Raw genomic sequence first — 24,349 nt, forward strand, 5'->3', positions numbered from 1 at the left:
ACATGAACTTTCTTCAGAGTATTACCATAAGGAGAATCAACTGCATTGTTACTCATGTGCTGTTAATACAGATTTCATTCAAAATGGGGTCAAAATATTTCTCAGAAGTTATGACCCACAGGCATAGTAGCAATTCAGACTCAATGCTCCATTCTACAATTTGCTCATGACTCACAAGTGGCCTGTTGTTACCACCATATAGCGGAGACACTGAATTGCAGATAGGCACAACAAAAAAGACTGTCACAAATAAGCTTTCGGTTATCAAGGCTTTCATCGAAAATAGACAAAAAAAAAACACACACACACACACACACACACACACACACACACACACACACACACACGAAAACGCAACTCACACGCACGTGACTGCAGTCTCTGGCAATTCAACTGAAGCCAGCAATGGCCTGTTGTGCTATATCCACATCTGGAGCCACATTGTTCCTGTGCCAGACTGACATCAAGAGTTTTTTTCTAGGTGATTGGTGATAATGTTTGTGAAAATTTAAAGTAAAACAATTACTGCATTGTTCCAGTCTTGGAGAAGTATCATCTGGCATGCACATTCAATAAATAATTTTGCAAGCTCCTTTTTCATTAATTTTCCTCCCAATTCAGCCATTTCTATTGAGCTACCATAATCTTCTTCTAACTTTCCTTTCTTCACACCTCGAATAGCTTTCTATATCTCATCTGTCATTACTTCACGAATAATATATTTGCATTAGTAACCATCTTTGTTTGCGATTCCCCCCTTTGAACTACACAACCAGTTTAAGAAATCTTTGAAAGCTTATAAATGTTTTTTCACTTCTTAACTGCTATACTACCTGTTGTCTTAACTGACAAATGTGATACCCACAAAAAGTAAATTTTGGTATTGTTTTCTTCACACACTTATTTTTTTCAAATGTTTCCACCTCTCAAACTTACTTGATGGAGCGGACATGTACCAGAATCATTTCCCTCCCTCTTCATTCTGTTTGAGAATGGTGTGCAGGAAAAAAATTGGTACCTCTCTGTCTGTATTCAAATTTCTCAATTTTATTGTCATGGTCATTATGGTAAAACTGGAGGAAGCAGTACACTTCTTACTTCTTATTGGGATGTAACACATCACAGCCTTTGAGAGTAGAGTCTCTACGGGGTGCATAGAACCAAACTTCTGAAATTTACTGAGTTCCAGAAACACAAAAAAGCGCAGTTGCTTTAAAAATACACTGTCTGACAAAAACTGTTAAGCATCTGGAAGTGGCTGAGGGAAAAAAATGGAACTTCATAGGTTGAGGGGGACTTGAAATTATTTCAGTGTTTACATTATCGAGCAAAATATATAAAGAAATTGTCAGTATCAGCCCACATATCAGTATGGCATTGCACCTCCTCTGAACTGGACGTATGCACTGATTCGGCAGTGAAGACATTGTATCCTTTCCCGAAGCAAGCTGGTATACAACTGTTGTAACTGGTCTTTGGTATCCTGGGTACTAGCACTGAGATGAAGTTGAAATCCAAGCTGGTCCCACACATGTTAAATCAGGGACAGATATGGGGATTCTGTTGGCCATGAGAGTATGTCCAAATCATGTAGTCAGTTCATAGAGACATTTGGCACGCATGGATGTGCAGCATTTTGCAACAGTATCATGGTGTCATTTTTCAGCACGAGAGATAATACATGAGACTGTAGGCTATCCATGACATACCACTGTGCCATCGAAATTCCCTCAGTCACTACCAGCTGTGACCTAATGTCACATACTACGTCTCTCCACACCACGACACCAAGAGTAACACCGCTGTGCCTCCACAAAACATTGGAAGGATGGGAATCTTCTGTGGTCACCACCATACTAGTCGACACAGGCATACAGGGTAATGTAGAACTGTGATTCACTGCTGAACACAGTGCAACATCATTCATCAGCAAGCCATGCTTCTCATCAGTCACAGCACCACTCTAAATAAAGACATTTGCACTGTTACGTTAAATGCAGTCTACTCACGGTATGGTTATCACCTGGTCTGGTTGCTGCTACTCTCTGGCCAATGGAATGGGATGGCATAGAATCTTGCAGGGAGTCCATTACGTGTTCTCGAATGGTCTAGGGTTCCCGGCAGTGTAAGGTGCACAATATGGTGATCTTCCTTTAATGGTGGTCAGACACGGTCGACCAGAACCTCACCGATTATGCCCCCCACAAGCTCCCATGCCGTCCATCATCTAGCCAGTGTCACATCCAAACGCCCCACAAATCTGCATATTTCCTGATTCGACCAACCGGCCAAATGGAGGCACACAACCATGACACCCCATTCAAACTCTGTCCGGAGCTGATAATGCTGTCTCACACCAGTTCCTTCACAGTGATAACATGTGACACTGTTCATGCCCCTTATAACCCTACCAGGACTGGTGACAATGCTACAAATGGGGACACTAATGCACTCTGGTGACCATTCTATCTGTTACAGAGAATTGTAGCTTTACTTATTCGACATCCATCAATGGTGTGGATGTATATTAAGTTACACTGACATCTGACCACACCCTCTAGGTGCAGCACTTTTTTTGTCAGACAGTGTAGTTTTACAAGTTCTTACAATAAATATCTACGATGTTTACCTTCCCATATCTCAGCGAACAAATACTTCACAGGTGTCAATGATTCCAGTGATAACTGATTGTGTAGCCATGTAATACTGGGTCTTTTTGACTAATAACATAGTTTTCATTATATTTATTTACTATGGCTGTATGTCCACCTTTGCACTGACTGCAGTCCATCTTGAACTTGAAGCCTTTTGTACCAATTTTCTAACAGCGAAATCTCCCTATACACAATTGCGTCTGCTGAAAACTGCTTCAAAAAGCTCATTGCCTGCTAGGTTGCTTGCATACATTGTGAACAACAATGGTCCTAAACCACTTCTCTGAAAAAAATGCTAGACACTGTTTTCCCTTCTGATGATGTTACCCCTTTAAGAATGACTTATTGGGTTCTGCTTGCTAGGGAGTCTTCAGTTCATTCATATATCTGCTCAGATATTCTGTAGGCACATATCTAGTTAACTAGGCAATGGTTTAGAATTTTATTGGAGGCATTTTAGATGTCAGAAAATATAATATCAACTTTGACTCCATTGCATACGGCACTCTGAACCTTGTGAACAAGCAGACTAAACTGAGTTTCAAGTCTTTGTGGAACTACAATGAGGTGAAAAAAGTCACAGGACAGTGATATGCACATATGCAGATGGCAACAATATCATGTACACAAGGTATAAAAGGAAAGTGCACTGGTGGAGCTAACATTTGCACTCAGATAATTCATGTGAAAAGATGTATGATGTGATTACAGCTGCACAATGGGAATTAACAGATCTTGAACGTGGAATGGTAGTTCGAACTAGACTTATGGGACATTCAATTTTGGAAATCGCTAGGGAAGTCAATATTCAGAGATTATTAGTGTCAAGTGTGTACTGAGAACACTGTCTTTCGGGCATTACCTCTGATCACAGACAACACAGTGGCTGATGGCCTTCACTTAATGACCGAGAGCAGCATAGTATGCATAGAGTTGTCAGTATCAAAAGACAAACAACACTAAATGAACTACAGAAATCAACATGGGACGTATGATGAACGTGCCCGTTAAGACACTGTGGTGAAATTTGATGTTAGCAGGCTATGGTAGCAGATGACAAGTGTGAATGCCTTTGCTAACAGCACAACATTGCCTGCAGTGTCTCTCCTGGATCCATGTTTGGTTGGACCCTTGACAACTGGAAAATTGTGGCCTGGTCAGATGACTCCAGTTTTCAGCAGGTAAGAGCTGATGGAAGGGTTCAAGTGTGGCACAGACTCCACGAAGCCATGGAACCAGGTTATAAACTAGGCACTGTGCAAGCTGATGATGGCTCCACAAGGGTATGGGCTGTGTTTACATGGAACGTACTGGGTCCTCTGAACCAACTGAACCAATTATTGACTGTAAATGGGTGTGTTCAGCTGCTTGGAGACCATTTGCAGCTATTCATGGACTTCATGTTGCCAGAAAATTGATGGAATTTTTATGGATGACAATGTGTCATGTCACCAGGCCACAACTGTTCACGACTAGATTGAGGAATATTCTGGGCAATTCAAGCAAATGATTTGGCCTCCCAGATTGCCCAACATGAATTCTATTGAATATTTATGGGACAGAGTTGAGAGGTTAGTTCATACACAAAATCCTACACTGGCCACACTTTCACAATTATGGGCAGCTATAGAAGCAGCATGGCTGATATATTTCTGCAGGGGGCCTCCAATGACTTGAGTCCATGCCATTTCGAGTTGCTACATTATGCCAGGAAAAGGAGGTCCAACACGATATCAGGGGGTATCCCATGACTTTTGTTGCCTTAGTGTACACTGCTTCCTACTAAGGAGCTTGTTGTTTTGAAAAAAGTCATCACATACAAGCAGTTCCACAATCATTTTGCAAGTTGCAAAGGTATAAGTAGAATCTCACCCAAGTTGGCCGGTACCGATATGTCAAATTTATTCAATATCAGGCACGTTGAAACTTATCAGTGTCTTATTCTTATGCTTCAGTGAGGATTTGTTTCCTTGTTTGCTGATTTATGGAACAGCAATGAAACTCCATCTCATTTCCATTCAATGCTCAAATAGTCACACTGAAAACTAAGGATTGCTTTCTTCCTGTGTATAGAGGATACAGCAGATAATTATTCCCACAGTGAATGCTGAAAATCAGAGCAATGCAATGTACTTTACCTATATATTAATGGATCAAAACACTTAAATTTTGCTGAACATGGGTTGCTTTCCTGTGTATGTGACTAAGACTTTGACACTGAAGCTGACACAAACTGCACACACCTTTGATGCCTTATGCCTCCGAACACAGTGTTTAAGAAACTCTGATGTGCGATCAACACACTTCCGCGTACGTTTTTTGCTGCTATGGATATCCGTATCACCATCACAGAGTGCTTGGTACATGTCAGGCTGGAAGGCTTCAATCAGATCCATGTACCTGAAACCAATTTTACTGTTGAAGCTAAACATACACTTACAATGATCACTATATGTATTTCAGACACATGAATGAATATTTATTACAGAATAAAACCAATTTTACTAACAGATCAATATATAAAATTTAACTAAAATGGACACCCACAACAAAAAATGAATCTCTCTCTTTCACTATTTTGGCTTAAATTTTGCAAAAGATGAACAAGGTAGTGTTACTGAATGGTATTTTAGATTTACCCCGTTCTCCCTCCAGAGTTGTGATAATGTCACACACAACAGTAAATCAATGCTCTTGTAAATAAACACTTAACTTCCAACAGTGAAGTGTTACTTCTAGTTCAAATTGTACTCCTGATTTGCTTGAGAAAGCAAAGGTATATTTTTTATTTGTCACTGACCACTTTCAGTTACCTTTTGTCATTAAGTAAGCTACATATACATGACAAGGGTATTTTTTAACATAATTCCAGGAAACTCAGGCTACTGTTACACAGATATTAATAAAACTTAATGCCAATGCTATTTTATTTTATAAATATAAATATCTGCTACAATGTAGATCGAGCATTAAAAAAAAATTACGGTTCTTAGAAGTTAAAAGACAGACTGAGCAGCCTTGGATAATTAATCAAAAAATATTTATATAAGTAATTTTCTAAGACTAATTAGTCTTTGAGAATCTCTATCCTGGAATATGAATGTCCAAAGTTCTCCTGGTGTTGCGATAATAAATGTTTTTATTGGCACCTTCCTCAAACATTGTTGTTGCATGAAGTAATGCAACATAAATGACTATGTTTGCATTGATTCTTCAGCATGATAGAGGACGTACATACATTCCTTAGGATTAACTCTGCTGATTATTCTGGCCATTTTTTCCTGTGCTTTCAGAATTTCACCAAAATGACAAAAGTGTCTGCAAATCATTATGCTAAAAAATAATTGAGACTGGAATAACCCCATGTATACCATCCTTAGATGACCAATAATGACTGCATCCTTTAGTTTCTGCAGAAAGCAGAACACAGTCATGTTATTCTTTCGCAGACAATGACTAACACATCTGCCTAATTTTAACTTGAAATAAATATCTTACAGATACATTAATTTACTTTCCTTTCCTTTATTTAGTCTTAGAATCATGTGGTTTGTTTTACCACAGTTGCAAATGAGTTAATTAAGATCAAAATTAATTCACTGCTGACTGCTATTTCCTTTATTAATTTATTTTTTATTTTCACGTCTAGTTCTGTAGGACCAAATTAAGGAGCAAAACTCCAAGGTCATGGAACATGTCAATACATGAAATTACAACATAAAAGTATTAGCAGATAAAATAAAATGTTTATGACCCAAAAAAAAAAATCAAGCCACAAGTATAAGTAAACGCAATCAACAATGTAACACAAGAATCAGCTCAATTTTTCAAGGAACTCCTCGACAGAATAGAAAGAGTGACTCTTCAGTTTCAATTTGAAAGTGTGTGGATTACTGCTAAGATTTTTGAATTCTTGTGGTAGCTTATTGAAAATGGATGCAGCAATATATTGCACACCTTTCTGCGCAAGAGTTAATAAAGTGTGATCCAAATGCAGATTGGATTTCTGCCGATTATTAACTGAGTGAAAGCCACTAATTCTTGGGAATAAGATGATATTGTTAACAAGAAACGAAAGTAAAGAATATATATATTGAGAGGCCAACGTCAAAATACCCAGACTAGTGAACAGGGGTTGACAAGAGGTTCACAAACTTATACCGCTTATAGCCCAAACTGCCCGTTTCTGAGCCAAAAATTGGAAGAGTTGCCATATGATGATGTTTTAATGCTGTGGTCATCTGGATAAGACTACTGGATGACCTCTTACATAAGTAGAGAAATGTTTATTGCAACTAATGGAAGGAATGTCCTCGTAGCATTCCTTTTGATAGTTTCAATAAATGATTCACATAGTTATACAGAAGATCATCCAGTTGGCAGGGATGCTGATGATCATAACACTTTATAAATAGATCATATGTTGCAGGAAACATTACTTCAATAATGAAATTAGAAAACTGTTTAATTATTCTTTAATTTTTTGATAAGGAATTGTCAATGGTGTAGTACTGCAGAATTTATAAAGGATTGTACCTACTATTTCATGTGTTAACAGATTCTAACAAGTGAGCGGCCACTTTAACACGCCCTGTACTTACTTACAGTGTTATATTCTGTTGGAATAATTCTGATTTCTTACAAATGTTTTGAAAATACAAACTTCATCGCTCTGTTTTTTTAAAACTTTTTAAAGCATCATACACTCAAAATAAAATCACAGAAAATTTATTTGTAAATACAAGAATTATATTTTAATGCATTCATGAATTAGTTCATAACAATCATTTGATTATTTGTGTGGGGGATCAAGGTTCTAAGCACAAATCTTATGAATGTTTTAACAGTTAATTTCATCTATATTATATAGTATGAGGGTGCGGTGAAAATTAATGCTGCTAAATTTTTTATTCTGTTCTCAATATGGACTAGGTATTACATGTCATGTATATTTATCAGTCCAACCCCCAGTTTGCTTATGCAAGATGCAACCCTCTGCTGTTAGAGGGCTGAGAATTGCAGCATGTAACATGGCTGTGTGCAACATAACTACTGTACGTTGATGTGAGAAAACTTAAAGCATGAATTCAAAGACTTCACCCACACATGAAACACCCACTCCTTCAGCATGACAATGCCAGACCACAACGAGCACTGCGACATCTGCCACAATCTGACATTTTGGGTTCACTGTCGTTGATCATCCTCCACACAGTCCCAACTTGGCCCTATCTTATGTTCATCTGCTTCAATGACAATATTGCAAAGAACAGATTACTGCTCACCGTATAGTGGAGATGATACATCACAGATAGGCACAACAAAAAGACTGCTAACAAGTGAGCTTCAGTCAGTTTAAAGTAGGAAAAAAAGGAAGCAAAGAAGCACACACGCACGCACACACGCGTGCACCCCTCCCCCTCCGCCCCCCCACATGTGGACGCGCGTGCGCACACACACACACACACACACACACACACACACATATATATTCACTCAAGCACAACTCACACACATGAACACTGTCTCTGGTTGCCAAGGCCAGACTGCGAGCAACTGCATATGATGGTAGAGGCAATTTGCATGGTGGAGGAGGGGGATGGATAGCAGGGCCGGGGTGGGAGATGGTAAAGTGCTGCTTCTGGGAGCATACAGGGATGAGCGTGTGTTGGGAGGTGGGGTGGTGGGGTGGGTGGGTGGAGGGGGGGGGGGGGGGGGGGGGGAGCGGAACAGGAGAGAAGTGAAGAGACTGTGGTTGCATTAGTGGAATAGAAGGCTGTGTAGTGCTGGTGTTGGAGCAGGGAAGGGGACAAGTGGTTGAAGGACAGCGGCTGTCAAAAGTTGAGGCCAGAGGGCTTATAGGTACATAGGATATACTGCAGGAAGAGTTCTAACCTGCACACTTCAGAAAAGCTGGTGTTGGTAGGAACAATGCAGATGGTGCAGGCTATGAAGCAGTCACTAAAATCAAGAACATTGTGTTGGGCAATGTGCTCAGCAATTTGGTCCAGCTGTCTCTTGGCCACAATTTGTCAGTGGCCATTCGTGCAGACAGATAGCTTGTTGGTTGTCATTCTCACATAGAGTGCAGCACAGTGATTGCAGCTTAGCTTGTAGATCACGTGACTGCTTTCAAGGCCCTGCCTTGATGGAATAGATGAATGCTTGTGACTGGGATGGAGTAGGTGGTGGGGGAAGGGTGTGTGGGATAGGTCTTGCATCTAGGTCTATTAAAGGGATATGGGCCATGAGGCAAGGGGTTGGGACCAGGAGTGGGGCAGGAATGGACAAGGATATTACGTATGTTTGGTAGGCAGCGGAATACCACTGTGCGAAGGGTGGGAAGGATAGTGGGTACAATATTCCTCATTTCAGGGTAAACAAGATGTAGTCGAAACCCTGGCGGAGAGTGTGATTCAGCTGCTCCAGTCCTAAGTGGTACTGAGCCACAAGGGGAATGCTCCTTTGTGACTGCACAGTGAGAGTTTGGGAGGTGGTGGGTGACTAGAGAGATAAGGCACAGGAGGTCAGTTACTGTACAAGGTTGGGAGTGTAAGTTCAGTGTGTGAAGACCTCAGTGAGACCCTTGGCATATTTCAAGAGGGACTGCTCATCACTACAGATGCGACGACCACTGGTGGCTAGACGACCACTGGTGGCTATGCCACACGAAGAGACTTCTTGGGTATGGAATGCGTGGTGGCTGTCAAAGTAGGGGTAGGTTTCATATGGATAGAGGTACTGATGCAGCCATCTTTGAGTTGGAGGTCATTGTTGAGGAGGGTGGCTTGTTGGGTTGAGGAGGGACACATGGAGCCATGGGGGAGAAAATGAGTTCTGGAGGAATGTGGGTAAGGTGTCGTCACTCTTGTTGCAGATCATGAAGATGTCAACAATGAAGCTGAACCAGGTGAGGCATCTGGGATTTGGGGAGGTTAGGAAGGATACCTCTACATGGCACCCGAATATGTTAACACAGGATGATGCGATGCAGCTGCCCATTGCTCTGTCATAGAGCTGTTTGTAGGTAATACCTTTAAAGGTGAAGTAATGGAAGCTGAGGACATAGTTGGTGATAGTGACCAGGAAGGAGGTTGTGGTTTTGGAATCTGTTGGGCACTGGGAAAGGTTGTGTTCAATAGCGGTACGGCTGTGGGCATTAAGGATGTTAGTGTAAAGAGAGGTGGCATTAACAGTGACGAGCAGGGGACTGTGTGGTAAAAGAACAGGAACTAAGGAGAGTGGGTGAAGGAAATGGTTGGTGTCTTTTACATAGAAGGATAAGTTGCTGGTAATATGCTAAGGGTGCTGGTCTACGAGAGTAGAGATTCGCTCAGTGGCAGCACGGTTAACTGGCCACAATGGGGTGTCCTGGCTGGTTGGATTTATGGACTTTAGGAAGCATGTAGAAGGTAGGAGTGCGGGAAGTGCTAGGGGTGAAGAAAGAGGCAGACTCAGGGGAGAGATTCTGGTATGGCCCTAAGGTTTGAGGAGGGTCTGGAGATCCTGTTGGATTTCTGGAATGGGGTCATTGTGGCAGGGTTTGTAGGTGGATGAATCTAACAGCTGGTGGAGTCTTTCCGTCAGGCAGTCCCTGCGGTTCAAAACCATAGTAGCGGAACCCTTGTCAGCAGATAGGTTTATAAGATTGGGATAAGTTTTTAGGTGGTGGATTGCAGTTCTTTCTGTGGATGTAAGGTCAGCTCACATGTTGAGGGGCTTGTGGAATGATGGTGAGGTAAGGTTTCAGGTTAAGAAATTCTGAAATATTAACAGACGGTGATTTGGGGGTATGGGGGTGGATCATGGTTGGACGGAGGAGTGAACTCAGTCAGGCAGGATTCAACATCGGTTTGGGGGCGAGCCTGATAAGTAGGGTTGATGGTGAAAAAGTATTTCCACTGCTGGGACCCGGAGAAGAAGAGAAGGTTTTTACCAAGTCCAGCATGACTGAATTTGGGAGAGGGGCAAAGGTTGAGGCCTTTAGAAAGAACTGATACTTTTGTGGGACTAAGGCTTTTGGAGGAATGATTCATGTCTGTGTTTCAGGCCGGTTTAGGTTCTGGATTCAGTATGATGGTGAGAGGGAGTTTCTGAGGCTGTGGTACATGTAGGTCTATGCAGGGTTTATCAGCTACGAGGGGATGGCGTAAGGGGTAAGAGGTTTGGAGACTGTTGTAGAGGTGGTAGTCAGTTGTAGTGCAAGGTGGGGAGTAGAAGGTGAACACATGGGAGAGCTGAGGTGGCGTTGTATATGCTGCTCTAGGTCCTGAAGGATAAGAGTTTCAATGTGAGTCATAGGATACAGCTACAGTGGAACTTCAATTTTACATCTCCCCAATTTTACATTTTTCGCAATTTCGTGCCATAAATTCATAGTCCCTGTGAAAAACTCATAATACCAATGCTAAAAATTCCCTGATTTTACAATTCTTCCTAGTAAGGTTTAACTCGATTCTACATTCTTACTCGACATCTCACTTGACTTCATCCTGTTTTCTTCCCATTGACATTTGATGTGACTGAACGAGTTATAAGTGGTGACTGAACAAGTTATAAGTAGCATAAAAGACAGTTTGCACCAAAGATGGTGGCAGAGTTAAAGGCATATTTTAGGCCATTGCGGGAAGTGGAGATGTGAGAGAGGAAATGCTGACATAATCTACAATCCGCATTGCCAATACAACTTGCAACATTTAGCTTCACAATGCAATTATGATACAAGTACTGCTAGATTGTGGAAATAATGGAAAAACATGACAGTCTACACAAAGTGTTCCGCACCAAGCCAATACATGACGAAGGTGCTCACCAGCCACCACTTTTTCTTGTGCCACTTATAACTCAGTCTCGTCCACCATCTTTGTGTCCCACTTGTAACTCAGTCTCATCTTTTTGCATGTATTTCCGATGTACTGTATTCAACAACAATACAGAGTGCCAACCTTTTAAATTCAAACACTGATTCTCGAAGAATATGCTTGGTCAGAATCAAGGCCTGTTGGCCATTTCTAGCTAGTGAGCTATTGTTGGCTGGTGATTTATTACGCCACCCTAACAGCCAGTGCAGCCACAACATCAAATAAATACATGTAAAATAAGCTCGCCCCTTTGTTTAGCTCATTATGTAATAAGTTCACAGACCTCATTCAAAATTACTAAAAGTACTGTATTATAAAGTACACACAGGCATGGAAGCTATAAATGAAAGTTTGTATGAGAATGTCACTTTTCTCCTCCCAGGTAGCAAACAAGAAAGAAATTTCAAAATTTTACATCATATAATATATCCATTAGGAAAATCAATGGTTTTTGCCACTAGTAATACAGTACAGTATGTAATTGAAAAGACTATCACTTTTGCTAATGATGTACACGGTAATTGAGCCATTTCCCAACCCACTACTGCCACAAAATATACCTGAAAAAAACACAGTTCTGGGGGTTATTTAATTATATGTTCACCTCAAAAATAGCAAAAATTGATAGCCTGTGTGATGAAATAAACTGAAAACTGTGAAATATGGTGAAAACTGCCAGAATATAACATCTCATATGTTTGTTTCCCAGCTGCAGCCACTAACTGTATAGCATGGTGATGTCATGCTAATGCAGTGGCTTGTAGAATATAGAGCGATAAACAGCAAGCTTACTTGGCAGCCTTTCCCAAAGTATGGCTGATGCGATCGGTTTATAGCAAATGGAGTGACCATGGCTTCCACTAACTTATAAACGTAACGGATTGCTGGAACAGAGACATGCTGAAATCACAGCAGCTTAACTTTATGTCATATTGATTAGTATAAATAAGTACCACACATGAAGGAACACTTGTGTGTGTATATAGACACTTTCTCGAAACATGCTGTGTTTACACTACAGCAAGTGAAGAGTTCGAAGTGCAAACACTGCACATTGGTAAATACTGCAGAATGTTCCACTTCGACCACTCGGCTTAGGATGGAGTAGATTTCGAACTACTTTTTGCAGTCGTGATGCCACTAGTGGGCTTTAGACCATCAATTTTTGCGAGTGCATGTGAATGACCCTAGTGTGAACTGTGTGCATTTCAATTATTCATTTCCTTTGTAGTGTGCATGCCACAATATGCTGTTTCAAAGCAGTGGCACATTGCAAATGTATCACAAACACATCACCTTCATCATTAATTGTCCATTAATAAAGCATCAAAAACATAAGGCTTCAAGAAATATTATAACAACAAAGATAAGACACAACTGACATGAATTAATCTGTAACATAATGAATAATGCTGCGACTTACACATTTAGGAGTGGTAGGTTCGCATCCTGCTATACGCAAAAAAAATTTTCCTTCTTAGCGTTGCTACCACATTCTGAGACTTTGTTATGAAAGTAATACAAGTATGTTCTGCAATATTTGATCTTATTTAAAATTTCTGTCTGATTAGAAAACAAAGGATGAAATAAATATTTGGATGTCCATTTCCGAATATATGGTGATTTCCGTCTGTGTGGTTATGCAGGGACCTAAGAGAACAACCCATATTGCTCTGGGTGTAATGAGCAGCAACCAAATTCATATTCTTCCTTGTCACAAATTCTTCTCTGTTTATTTCTGAATATGTTGCGATTTCTGAGTGTGTAGTTAGCTAGTTTAATTGCTGAGACTGAAGCAAGTAGCAACAAAATTCATATTCATCCTTCTAACCAAATATCTGGCTCTTTGTTTAGGAATTTCTGATGATTTCTGAGTGTATGGTTAGGCAGGAACCTAAGAGGACAGCCTAAATTACTGCAAGTGAAACAATAAACAAAAACATTCATGTTCTTCCTTATTACAAATATTTCGCACACTGTGCAACCACAGACACATTCCGGTAAAGAGCTCTAGCTACAACTACGATTCTCCTGTCACTAAAGTCGGGTTCACACATGCAACTGATGGGGCACAACAGCTTGTGGCTATCTGTAGTTGTATTGTGAGATATCATTCACATAGGACGCTATAAATTCTACATAGTTGCACAGCTTTCAATGTGGCATCAGTTGAAATCATATTTTTGGGTATGAATGTTATAGTGTAGCTTATGGCATTAGAGCTATGACAAGACTTAAATAGAATGAAGATGAAACCCGAAAGTTGGATCCAAAAATAGATTTTGCACAGGGAGAAATCAGGGGCCACAAACACATTTGTGAAAGAAATAACACCCAGAGACAAAAAAACTGTGTACAATAGCAAGCTAGCCAACACCTGGCACATAAATATCACCTGCAGACACACTATTCTCCCAGGAGTTTAGAATCCTATTGTATTACTTGGTATAGGCATTTCAAAAAACCAATATTTAGTTTAAAAGCAGCTACATAACATTCAGGAGCTATTTCCTGCATATAATCCACAATTTAGACAATTCTTGGTCTGAAACACAGGATGTTTATACAACTCGCTTTTTTGGTTACACATCTTCATTTTATTTATTTATTTATTCATCCAGAAATCTAAAAGATTGTCAGATATGCCATTGGTTTGCAAATATCACGTGAGCGCGTACATCCAAATATAGTGCGCGCCCACGGGCGCGCGCGCGCGCACACACACACACACACACACACACACACACACACACACACACACACACTCTGCTGCAAAAAATCAACGTAGGTTGCTGTTCTTGTCATTCCAGAAGCTACGAAAGTGCACCTGCTGACCACCGTTTTCACTTTTTCAGTATTTAAAACACTAAAATCGAATGCAGTATAGCAGCGATTACTCCATGATGACTGTGACAGAACGCTCGTATTTCGAAATACTGCCACCAGGGAGCAGTGATGGAAGAAAAAGGCCGCAACAAAGTACAACCAAGTTGAACTTTTTGTGGCATGACAAAAATTGTATATCTTAATTTGCACCATTAAAAGCTGGAAGTTCACACTTGCAATTGCACTGCACCTGCAATCGGAGATACTTTAATCGTGTGTGTGACCCCAGCTTAACAAAACATCAACTCGGCGGTACAACAATCGATAAATTGAGAGCCTCGTTTCTGGTCACCATTGCCAGTGGCTACAGAAGGAAAACACACACCCCCAAATGTTAGATCCCAATGCCTTTCTCAGTACTTCACTTTTCCATTCAATTCACCATGTTCATCAATTTTTGCTTTTTTCTGGGTGAGCACAAAGGAAAGAGCTCTAAAAAACCCGTGTTTTGACTTATAATGTGTGGTCATAGCATGTCAGAAAAGAGCTCTATTACCTAGTACCGAGACAAAAATTTCAGTTTTTTGACGAGCGTTTCTTGCTGTTACACACCTGTGATTTTTTAAGAACTGAGGACATTCATTACTACAAATTATTGTATAAATATTGTATTGAACATTTAATTTCCTTCACTTATACAGATTTTATATGATATATTGGAGAGGATTACGAGTTTTAATCGTATATGCCAATTATATATGTTTTTGCTCAAATTTAGGGGGTTTTAATGTTTTCCTTGATTACACATTTTTCTCAATTTTACGTTTTTTAAATATGGACAGCACTAAAACCTAAAATAGGGGTTTCACTGTATTTGGGACTATAAAATTGGAGAAATTTACAGATGAAGAGAAGGTACTGCAAGGAGGTTAGCACCTGATTTACATAGTTTGGCAGGACTAGGTTGATGAGAGCTAACGACCAATGGAATCTGAAAAGTATGTAAATTGAAGGAGAAGGGAGGTGAAAGGAAAGAAAAGGGAAGTGACTAGTGATGTCAGCTGCATCGGGACTTTTCGCAGAATCAGCAGTGAGGAGATCCTGGCTTCAAATCCCAGTATGGCGTAAATTTTCACTCAGCACTGCTGATTCCGCAAAAAATCCCAATGCAGCTGACATAGCTAGTCCCTCTCCTTTCCTTTTCTTTCTACCCCTTCTCCTTCAATTTACATATCATATATCACAGCTGTGAATTCAGTGTGGTGTCTGTTCTTTCAGACATGCCCAAAGGAAAAGATGGAGGTTATTGTGGAAGGAGGGGTTGCAGCCCCTTCCCTGCCCCACTCCAGCCCTGCACAGCATTATATTCCACCAACACATCCACAGTCTTTTTACTTCTCTCCTTTTCCATTCCCCTACCCGTCTAACCTCCCGATAGCACCCAGCTCCCCTACCCTGTCCCCATCATGTCCCTGTATGCTCCCACAAGCAGCACTTTACGGTCCCCCACACCTATTCTGCTATCTCTGCCCCTCCCCACACCAGCTTCGGCCTTACCCAAGAATCTCAGTTGTTTTTCCCATCATGTGCACTTGCTCACTGTCCAATCTCTGAGGCCAGAGAGACTGGTTATGTATGTGTGAGTTGTGTTTGCGTCCGCACGCGAGTGTGTGTGTGTGTGTGTGTGTGTGTGTGTGTGTGTGTGTGTTCTCTAAATCCTCGCACAAACGAAAAAATGGCTGACATCGAAATAAGTGTCCAAGGAATAGAAAAGCAACTGGAATCACTCAATAGAGGAAAGTCCACTGGACCTGACGGGATACCAATTCTATTCTACACAGAGTACGCGAAAGAACTTGCCCCCCTTCTAACAGCCGTGTACCGCAAGTCTCTAGAGGAACGGAGGGTTCCAAATGATTGGAAAAGAGCACAGATAGTCCCAGTCTTCAAGAAGGGTCGTCAAGCAGATGCGCAAAACTATAGACCTATATCTCTGACGTCGATCTGTTGTAGAATTTTAGAACATGTTTTTTGCTCGAGTATCATGTCGTTTTTGGAAACCCAGAATCTACTATGTAGGAATCAACATGGATTCCGGAAACAGCGATCGTGTGAGACCCAACTCGCTTTATTTGTTCATGAGACCCAGAAAATATTAGATACAGGCTCCCAGGTAGATGCTATTTTTCTTGACTTCCGGAAGGCGTTCGATACAGTTCCGCACTGTCGCCTGATAAACAAAGTAAGAGCCTACGGAATATCAGACCAGCTGTGTGGCTGGATTGAAGAGTTTTTAGCAAACAGAACACAGCATGTTGTTATCAATGGAGAGACGTCTACAGACGTTAAAGTAACCTCTGGCGTGCCACAGGGGAGTGTTACGGGACCATTGCTTTTCACAATATATATAAATGACCTAGTAGATAGTGTCGGAAGTTCCATGCGGCTTTTCGCGGATGATGCTGTAGTATACAGAGAAGTTGCAGCATTAGAAAATTGTAGCGAAATGCAGGAAGATCTGCAGCGGATAGGCACTTGGTGCAGGGAGTGGCAACTGACCCTTAACATAGACAAATGTAATGTATTGCGAATACATAGAAAGAAGCATCCTTTATTGTATGATTATATGATAGCGGAACAAACACTGGTAGCAGTTACTTCTGTAAAATATCTGGGAGTATGCGTGCGGAACGATTTGAAGTGGAATGATCATATAAAATTAATTGTTGGTAAGGCGGGTACCAGGTTGAGATTCATTGGGAGAGTGCTTAGAAAATGTAGTCCATCAACAAAGGAGGTGGCTTACAAAACACTCGTTCGACCTATACTTGAGTATTGCCCATCAGTGTGGGATCCGTACCAGATCGGGTTGACGGAGGAGATAGAGAAGATCCAAAGAAGAGCGGCGCGTTTCGTCACAGGGTTATTTGGTAACCGTGATAGTGTTACAGAGATGTTTAATAAACTCAAGTGGCAGACTCTGCAAGAGAGGCGCTCTGCATCGCGGTGTAGCTTGCTCGCCAGGTTTCGAGAGGGTGCGTTTCTGGATGAGGTATCGAATATATTGCTTCCCCCTACTTATACCTCCCGAGGAGATCACGAATGTAAAATTAGAGAGATTAGAGCGCGCACGGAGGCTTTCAGACAGTCGTTCTTCCCGCGAACCATACGTGACTGGAACAGGAAATGGAGGTAATGACAGTGGCACGTAAAGTGCCCTCCGCCACACACCGTTGGGTGGCTTGCGGAGTATAAATGTAGATGTAGATGTGTTATCTACTTTAAAACAAGGCCTTTTGGCCGAAAGCTCATTTTTTAGGAGTCTCTCTTTTTGTCGAGGCTGTCTGCAACTCAACATCTCCTCCTCTTATACAATGAATACCAATCTATCTTTCATAAGGCTGGCTGGTGTGGCCGAGTGGTTCTAGGCACTACAGTCTGGAACCGCGCGACCACTACAGTCGCAGGTTCGAATCCTGCCTCAGGCATGGATGTGTGTGATGTTCTTAGGTTAGTTAAGTTTAAGTAGTTCTAAGTTCTAGGAGACTGATGACCTCAGCAGTTAAGTCCCATAGTCCTCAGAGTCATTTTTTTTATCTTTCATAATATTGTCATCATCATACTAGATTTTCCGTTGTTTGATTTTTCCAAAACCTAGAGAACGCCTTTGAGAACTTCACTTTGATAGTGACGAAGTGGTACAAAGAGAGGTAATATTGTGGCTCCGTCAACAAAGTCACACATTCTACAGTGATGGTATGAACAAACTGGTCTTTCGTGGTCTGTTTGTCGCCAGGGTGACTAAGTTGAGAAACAAATATGTAGGCATAAAGAAAAAAGATGTAGAATATTAATAACATTTGTTTTATTTAAAAATCTTACAGAGTTTTCAAGCACAAAATTCAGCGTTACTTTCCAGCACACCTCGTAAGTAAATGCATTAGTGCCTCCTCAGTTCATATAACAACTGTTTCACATTATTCATTAAAGTTAAAAGTTGACAAGAAGGGAAATAGCACACTTAAAGTTTTAGGGTGGTTACTCAAACTTGGCAATAAAATTCCCTGAGAATTCCAGATGTGAGCAGGAAGCTGGTGTCAAGAAGCTCTTGATAAACTAATGGTGAGTGTGTGTTGTGGGACGGGGGGTGGGGGTGGGGGTGGGGGGAGGGAGAGGTGCAATGCACCACAATAATTTTTCTTTTCTCTCAGCTGCACTGTATATCAGCCATAGGCAGTAGTTTGCCAGCAGTTTCCAGTATTTAAACATCAATAATTTATATGGAATAATATTCACATAATGAACACATTTTGAAATATTCAGTATTTTCAGATTTGCAATTTATAAATGGCATAAATGGCTGGTCTTCTGGGTTTGAAATTTTTCCAAGCAGGTGGTCACTCTGTAATTTAAGAAATTCTTCACACTTTCTCACATGTAACATAATTCATCTTGCGTAAAAGGAAATTTACTTCAAAAGTAACTCTTTTCAGACCACCATTTGCAAAATCTTTCCACGGCCTGTTAGAAACATAAACAGTTGTGATGTCATGCTCATCAAAAGTAGTTTGTAGTAACAAATTATTGCATAGTCTTTGTCCTAAAGCCTTTGACACATTTTGTTGTCAGTAGATGCCTGCACGGGCACTGTGTTTTGTTGTCGTAAATGGCATATTTTCTTGCAACTAAAGTTTTATTTTGGTGCTATTCTCTCATTTATGTTTATTGTTGGAGTATTATTCTGTAGTAATGGACTGAAGTATAACTCTTTATTAGAGTATCAATTCTTACAAAACTTAAACTGAAAATTAAAACAATGAAAAATTCCCAAGCTTTTCCAAATGAAACAGCTCCTGGGTTTTTCCCAGATTTCCTGGGGCATATACACCCTGTTATAATCTACATACACTATTGGAAGCCATTCAATTTAAAATCCTACCCTTGAAGAATATAATTCCAGTGAAGAATTCTGTTGAAGATGCTATGGTCAGCTTAACCCTTTAACTGCTCTGGACAGGTGCCTTTGTACCTGTCCCTGTGTCCTCTGAACGTGTTTACGCGTGCCATCAGTCCTACCTGGTACTCTGAATGTGTCAACGCATAGACACGATCAGAGTAACAGGTAGGACTGGTGGCGTGTGTAAACACATTCAGAGCACACAGGGACAGGTACAAAGGTGTGCGCGTTAACACGTCCAGAGCAGTTAAAGGGTTAACAATAGAAAAATTCTTCAGCAAGGAAGGGCTGTGGAAACACTGAACGTGACAACCATAAAAACCCTATACTTGAGGTTGATTTAGGATATTGCAACTTCAAAAACATTGAAGAAGCTGTTTGAAATGCTGCTTGCACAGACAGATACTTTTATTGCTATCTACCTCCAAAGCATTCTGGTCACACTTGACAGAGCCTTCATCTGTTCATCACACTTGAATAATACTATAATGTGTTCATCTAAGAATGAACCTGATGTAAACATTGCACTACGTATTCTTCTACATTTTCTGGAACCTCAATGGATTTCCGTTTCACGTGGGACTGCAGCCAAGCTTTCTCGAGTACTGTCAAGGACGATAATAAGGGTATGTATTGTGCTGTGCATTACGCACACATTGACTTAACGATAATATGGGGCAACAGCTTTACCGGCGCATTTAACTTTGACAGTACTGGCCAGTCAGCTGGTACAGCTAGCCTGCAGTGACGTGGCCAGCTGCAGTTCACATGTAAAAAGGGACGAGCAGAGAAGCAATACAGCTTCGAATGTCAATTAATTTATAAGCGGAATGAAATAATACACTGCAGATCTCCCACAATACACTCCTTAGATGACTAGATGAAAACCGCAACACGTTATCATTTTTAGCTAATGTACTATTGTAATTAAAAACAAGAAAGATGAAAATTCCTGACTTACCTACAGGGTAATTTTTCTGCATAAGCTGAGTGTAACATATGAGAGTATTGAAGGATTTCACTGTATAGTTAAATATTGAAGCCACTGATGGTATTACTTACACTCAGTCATCTGGTAATCTCTTAACTCCTTCCTTATCCGAATCCGAGAAATACATTTCAGTTTTGGGAGTGTCACCTGCTACGTTGATAATGAGCCTATCGACAACAGAATACACGAAGCCAACCCGGTGTAGCATTTTCTTTTCTTCTTTTATGACGAGCCGTCCTATATCCCTCCAGCGTTTGGCAGTGACATGTGAAAAAGCTGTGTGTGTTAGTTCCAGTACGTCTGGTAGCTTAACAGTCTTGTTACTTCTCGGGCCAAATCCAGCAGCTTGGCTCCAGATCAGTTCTGTTGTGTTCATATTGTAATGGTACAGTAGCAAATGTAAAAATGCAGCATTTGTATGATGTGCTCGATGCTGTGAAAATGATTGTTTCTCATGTTTCTTTGATACTTTTGTACCTCTGTGGTACAAAACGATGGACATAGCCCAAATAGAGAGGATTTGATTTCTCATTTCTGCCTTAAAAAATTAAATTGTTTTGTTTTCTTAATTTAAACAACTTTTATGAACAGTCTTTCATAAAACATCAATAATAAACAATTCTTATTTGAAATGGAAACAGAAATTTTGCCTCCAATATGTACTCAGAAACAAGAAGACGTGCATTATTCATAAGAAATGATGATGAGTTTTATAATTATGAGATGTAGGTATTTCAATTTTAACAAGAATTTTTTTTTTCTGGCGAGATTTGAACCAACGCATGAATAACCATATTCCGTTGACATTGCCACACACTACCGACTACACTGAACATTCAACCTGTTTGTTACTCAACTGCATTACATATGGAGCTGGAAAAACAGAGCTGGAGAAACTTCCAAAGCCAATTATCTCCATAAATTTATGAAAAACATTAAGAACAGCCTATTTCTTGGAACTTTTTAATGTGTTCCACATGCATGTTTCACTACGGAACAGCGAGCAGCCTCAGTCATTTTTATACTGCACATTAACAGTGTGACAATCAGAGCACAAAACTGCAAAGGCTGTGACTGTACACAATTTCTGAAATAAATACTACACAGCTATAGTGTGATTAAGAAAAACATTGATGGCTGTTAATGCATTTGAATATCTTAGAGTTTCCTTTAATGTAACTTAGTAATGAGATATCTAATACATAAGGAGGATCTACTTCCAAGAGCGTAACAACGCCAGTGTACATGTGCTATGGTGTCTGACCAATCATTACATTTGTGTTTTTTTACATCAGGTTTAATCTTATGATGAACTGATTATAGCGCCAAATTCACAACATAAACAGCATCCTCCAAATGTTGTGTAGTACTACATGGGGATGCGGTATTACACTCTGTTTTACAACAATGCATACAATCACAGGTTTTCTAAAAGCTACACCAACTTACTGGCTCCCAACCTCAGACATACCTCTCCACTTGAAATCTGAAGCCAGGAAACATTGTTACATGAGTATATGAAGAAACTGGATAACCAAAATATTCCTATGCACGACTACGTCCCAAGTGCTACATCTGATATGCTGAAAGCCTTACAACTACCAATAAAAACTGCTATAGAACTTCTTGATCAAGGACTTGATATGTGCCATAAACAGGAGCAAATATGTATCCAGCAAGTACCATCAAGAGTACAAACTAGCATAAATACATGCACTAAACCAGAAGGCATCAACCTGGATTGATATTCATGGAAAACACACAACACAACCCATTCAAACCATAGACTAGGCAAGGACTTCCTTCTCAAACAGAAAAAAAGTGCATGATACATCTTGCAGTTACACTGAGACCCACAACTATCCAGCAGATTGCAGTTGGTTGGTTAACTAAGTCCAACACATTATGCAAGACTGTTGTTTAACATAATATCCAACCAATGCTAATGACTTTCTGAAACACAATCTGGACACTGCTGACTTAATTAAAAAATTAAATTTAATATTAGACATTTTTTCCACTATAGTATTTTGCCTACAAGTAATATACTGCACTCTAACATTTTACCTGTTCTTCATTGGTGCCAGTGTCTAACATAATGTATCTAATGTAGCTTGTTGGTTGTCATGCCCACATAGAATGCAGCACAGTGGTTGCAGCTTAGCTTGTAGATTACATGACTAGTTTCACAGGTAGCCCTGCCTTTGATGGGATAGGTGACAGGATTGGAGTAGTTGGTGGTGGGATGATGTATGGGACAGGTCTTGCATCTAGGTTTATTACATGGATATGAGCCATGAGGTAAAGGTTTGGGATCAGGGGTTGTGTAGGGATGGACGAGTATATTGTGTAGGTTCCATGGACAGCGGAATACCACTGTGGGAGGGGTGTGAAGGATAGTGGTCAGGACATTTCCCATTTCAGGGCACAAAGAGAGGTAGTCGAAACCCTGGTGGAGAATGTAATTCAGTTGCTCCAGTCCTGGATGGTACTAACTTACGGGGGGAATGCTCCTCTATGGCCGGACAGTGAGACTGGAAGGTTGAGACACTGGAAAGATAAGAAGAAAAACTGATGAAGCACAGGACAGACATGTACTTACAAGGATAGATCCCAATAGGTGGGATCGATGTCCTGGAACCACCTATACGGTGGAGCAGATTAGAGTCCAAGATATCAAACCCTGCAACTATTCACCATAAAGGTGTCTCATTTTCAAGCAACTGATAAAAAAGAATTTCTTCTGAACCATTAGAGTCTTGACTATAGTTCACCAATTTGAAAATGGTGGCACAGCCTAGTGGTTAAGTTGTTTGGCTGGTATGCTGAAGGTTGTGGGTTCGAATCAGAATCAGGCAGCATTGCACATGGCAGTTTACTGTTGAAATTAAGATTTATTTTAGGCCTTGACACTCCACTTATTTAGTTGTTCATTCTTATTACCATTTTATGTATCAATGCTGCATGACTGCAAGCATATGAATGTAGTATGTTTGTGCTGAAGCAAATGTATGAAATAATGTGTTTCTCTCTTTTGTCGTACTTGCTAGTAGTTTCTGTGTCTTGTCATTGGATGTGTAGCAGTGTTAGTATAGGTCACAACCAGTCCAATTAATAGTTAATTGTGAATAATAATTTGGAGGGAAACAGTTTAAAAAGTGTGACACTGCACTGCAGTATACTAAGTATTCAACACACAAGTAGTTGCAACAGTTTCTGTTTAAGGTAGTTTTGCATAACATCAACAGAGTCACTCTTCCATTACACAAACCACAAATAAAAGCCATTTCAGCCCAAACACGCACAATTAAGCTGCATTGAACTTTAAGGTACTTAAGGAGCTAGTCTACTACACAGTGGAGTGATGTATGTATAACAGTCAGTTGTATGGGAGCACTGTGAGATGGATCAACATGACAGAATGACAGAAAGGAGCTACTGTGTTTGGAAATGCCCGTGAATGAAGCTGCTCAATTTGCTTGTGTATCAACAGAGACTGTCTAGCTTTCATAAGGAATTTAACTTGACATAAGAACAGTGGTTACAGAAAGATCCTAACTGAAAGGGGCCAGAGGCTAGTGTTAACGCATTTTCAATGACAATGAGTTTCAAGATTGACTGGAATTGCTGCCATCAGTTAATGCTGGTACATCTCAAACTGTTTCTAAGAAATAACTGACTGAAGTGCATATCGATGAGTTGTAATTTCTTCTCTTTTAAAGTGATGCATCAGTGCCCTGATGGCCCAAAGAAAAATAAGCAATCAATTCAAACCAGACGAAGCATGTGAAAAAGGAAGGGTACCCATATAAATATGGACGGAGCGCCTGACGCATAGCAATGGCTACCTGGTAAAGCTTAACTGCTAAGCTTACGACTCGAACCAAACTACTATAGCTGTACCGTCATTCATTCGACCTAAATTGTGTCTCATATTACAGTGGCCCAACTTTGTTTTGATTTGGAGGTGCGACCTAAAAATTTTCTCTCCCCTTGAATTTCGAGTCTCAAATTTCAGGTGCGGCTTAGATTCCAGTAAATACGGTATCGGGTGGAAAGT

General features: G+C 40.4%; 1 protein-coding gene across 1 annotated transcript in view; it reads right to left on the reverse strand.

Moving 5' to 3' along the window:
- LOC124612911 (queuine tRNA-ribosyltransferase accessory subunit 2) overlaps nucleotides 1-24,349 on the reverse strand; it is a 79,548-nt gene that overhangs the window by 47,512 nt on the left and 7,687 nt on the right. The window contains exon 4 of the mRNA XM_047141400.1: nucleotides 4,898-5,054. Coding sequence (XP_046997356.1) covers nucleotides 4,898-5,054 — 157 coding nt within the window. The remainder of the gene's footprint in view (nucleotides 1-4,897; nucleotides 5,055-24,349) is intronic.

Source organism: Schistocerca americana, chromosome 4 (genome assembly GCF_021461395.2).
Source record: "Schistocerca americana isolate TAMUIC-IGC-003095 chromosome 4, iqSchAmer2.1, whole genome shotgun sequence".
Lineage (NCBI taxonomy): Eukaryota > Metazoa > Arthropoda > Insecta > Orthoptera > Acrididae > Schistocerca > Schistocerca americana.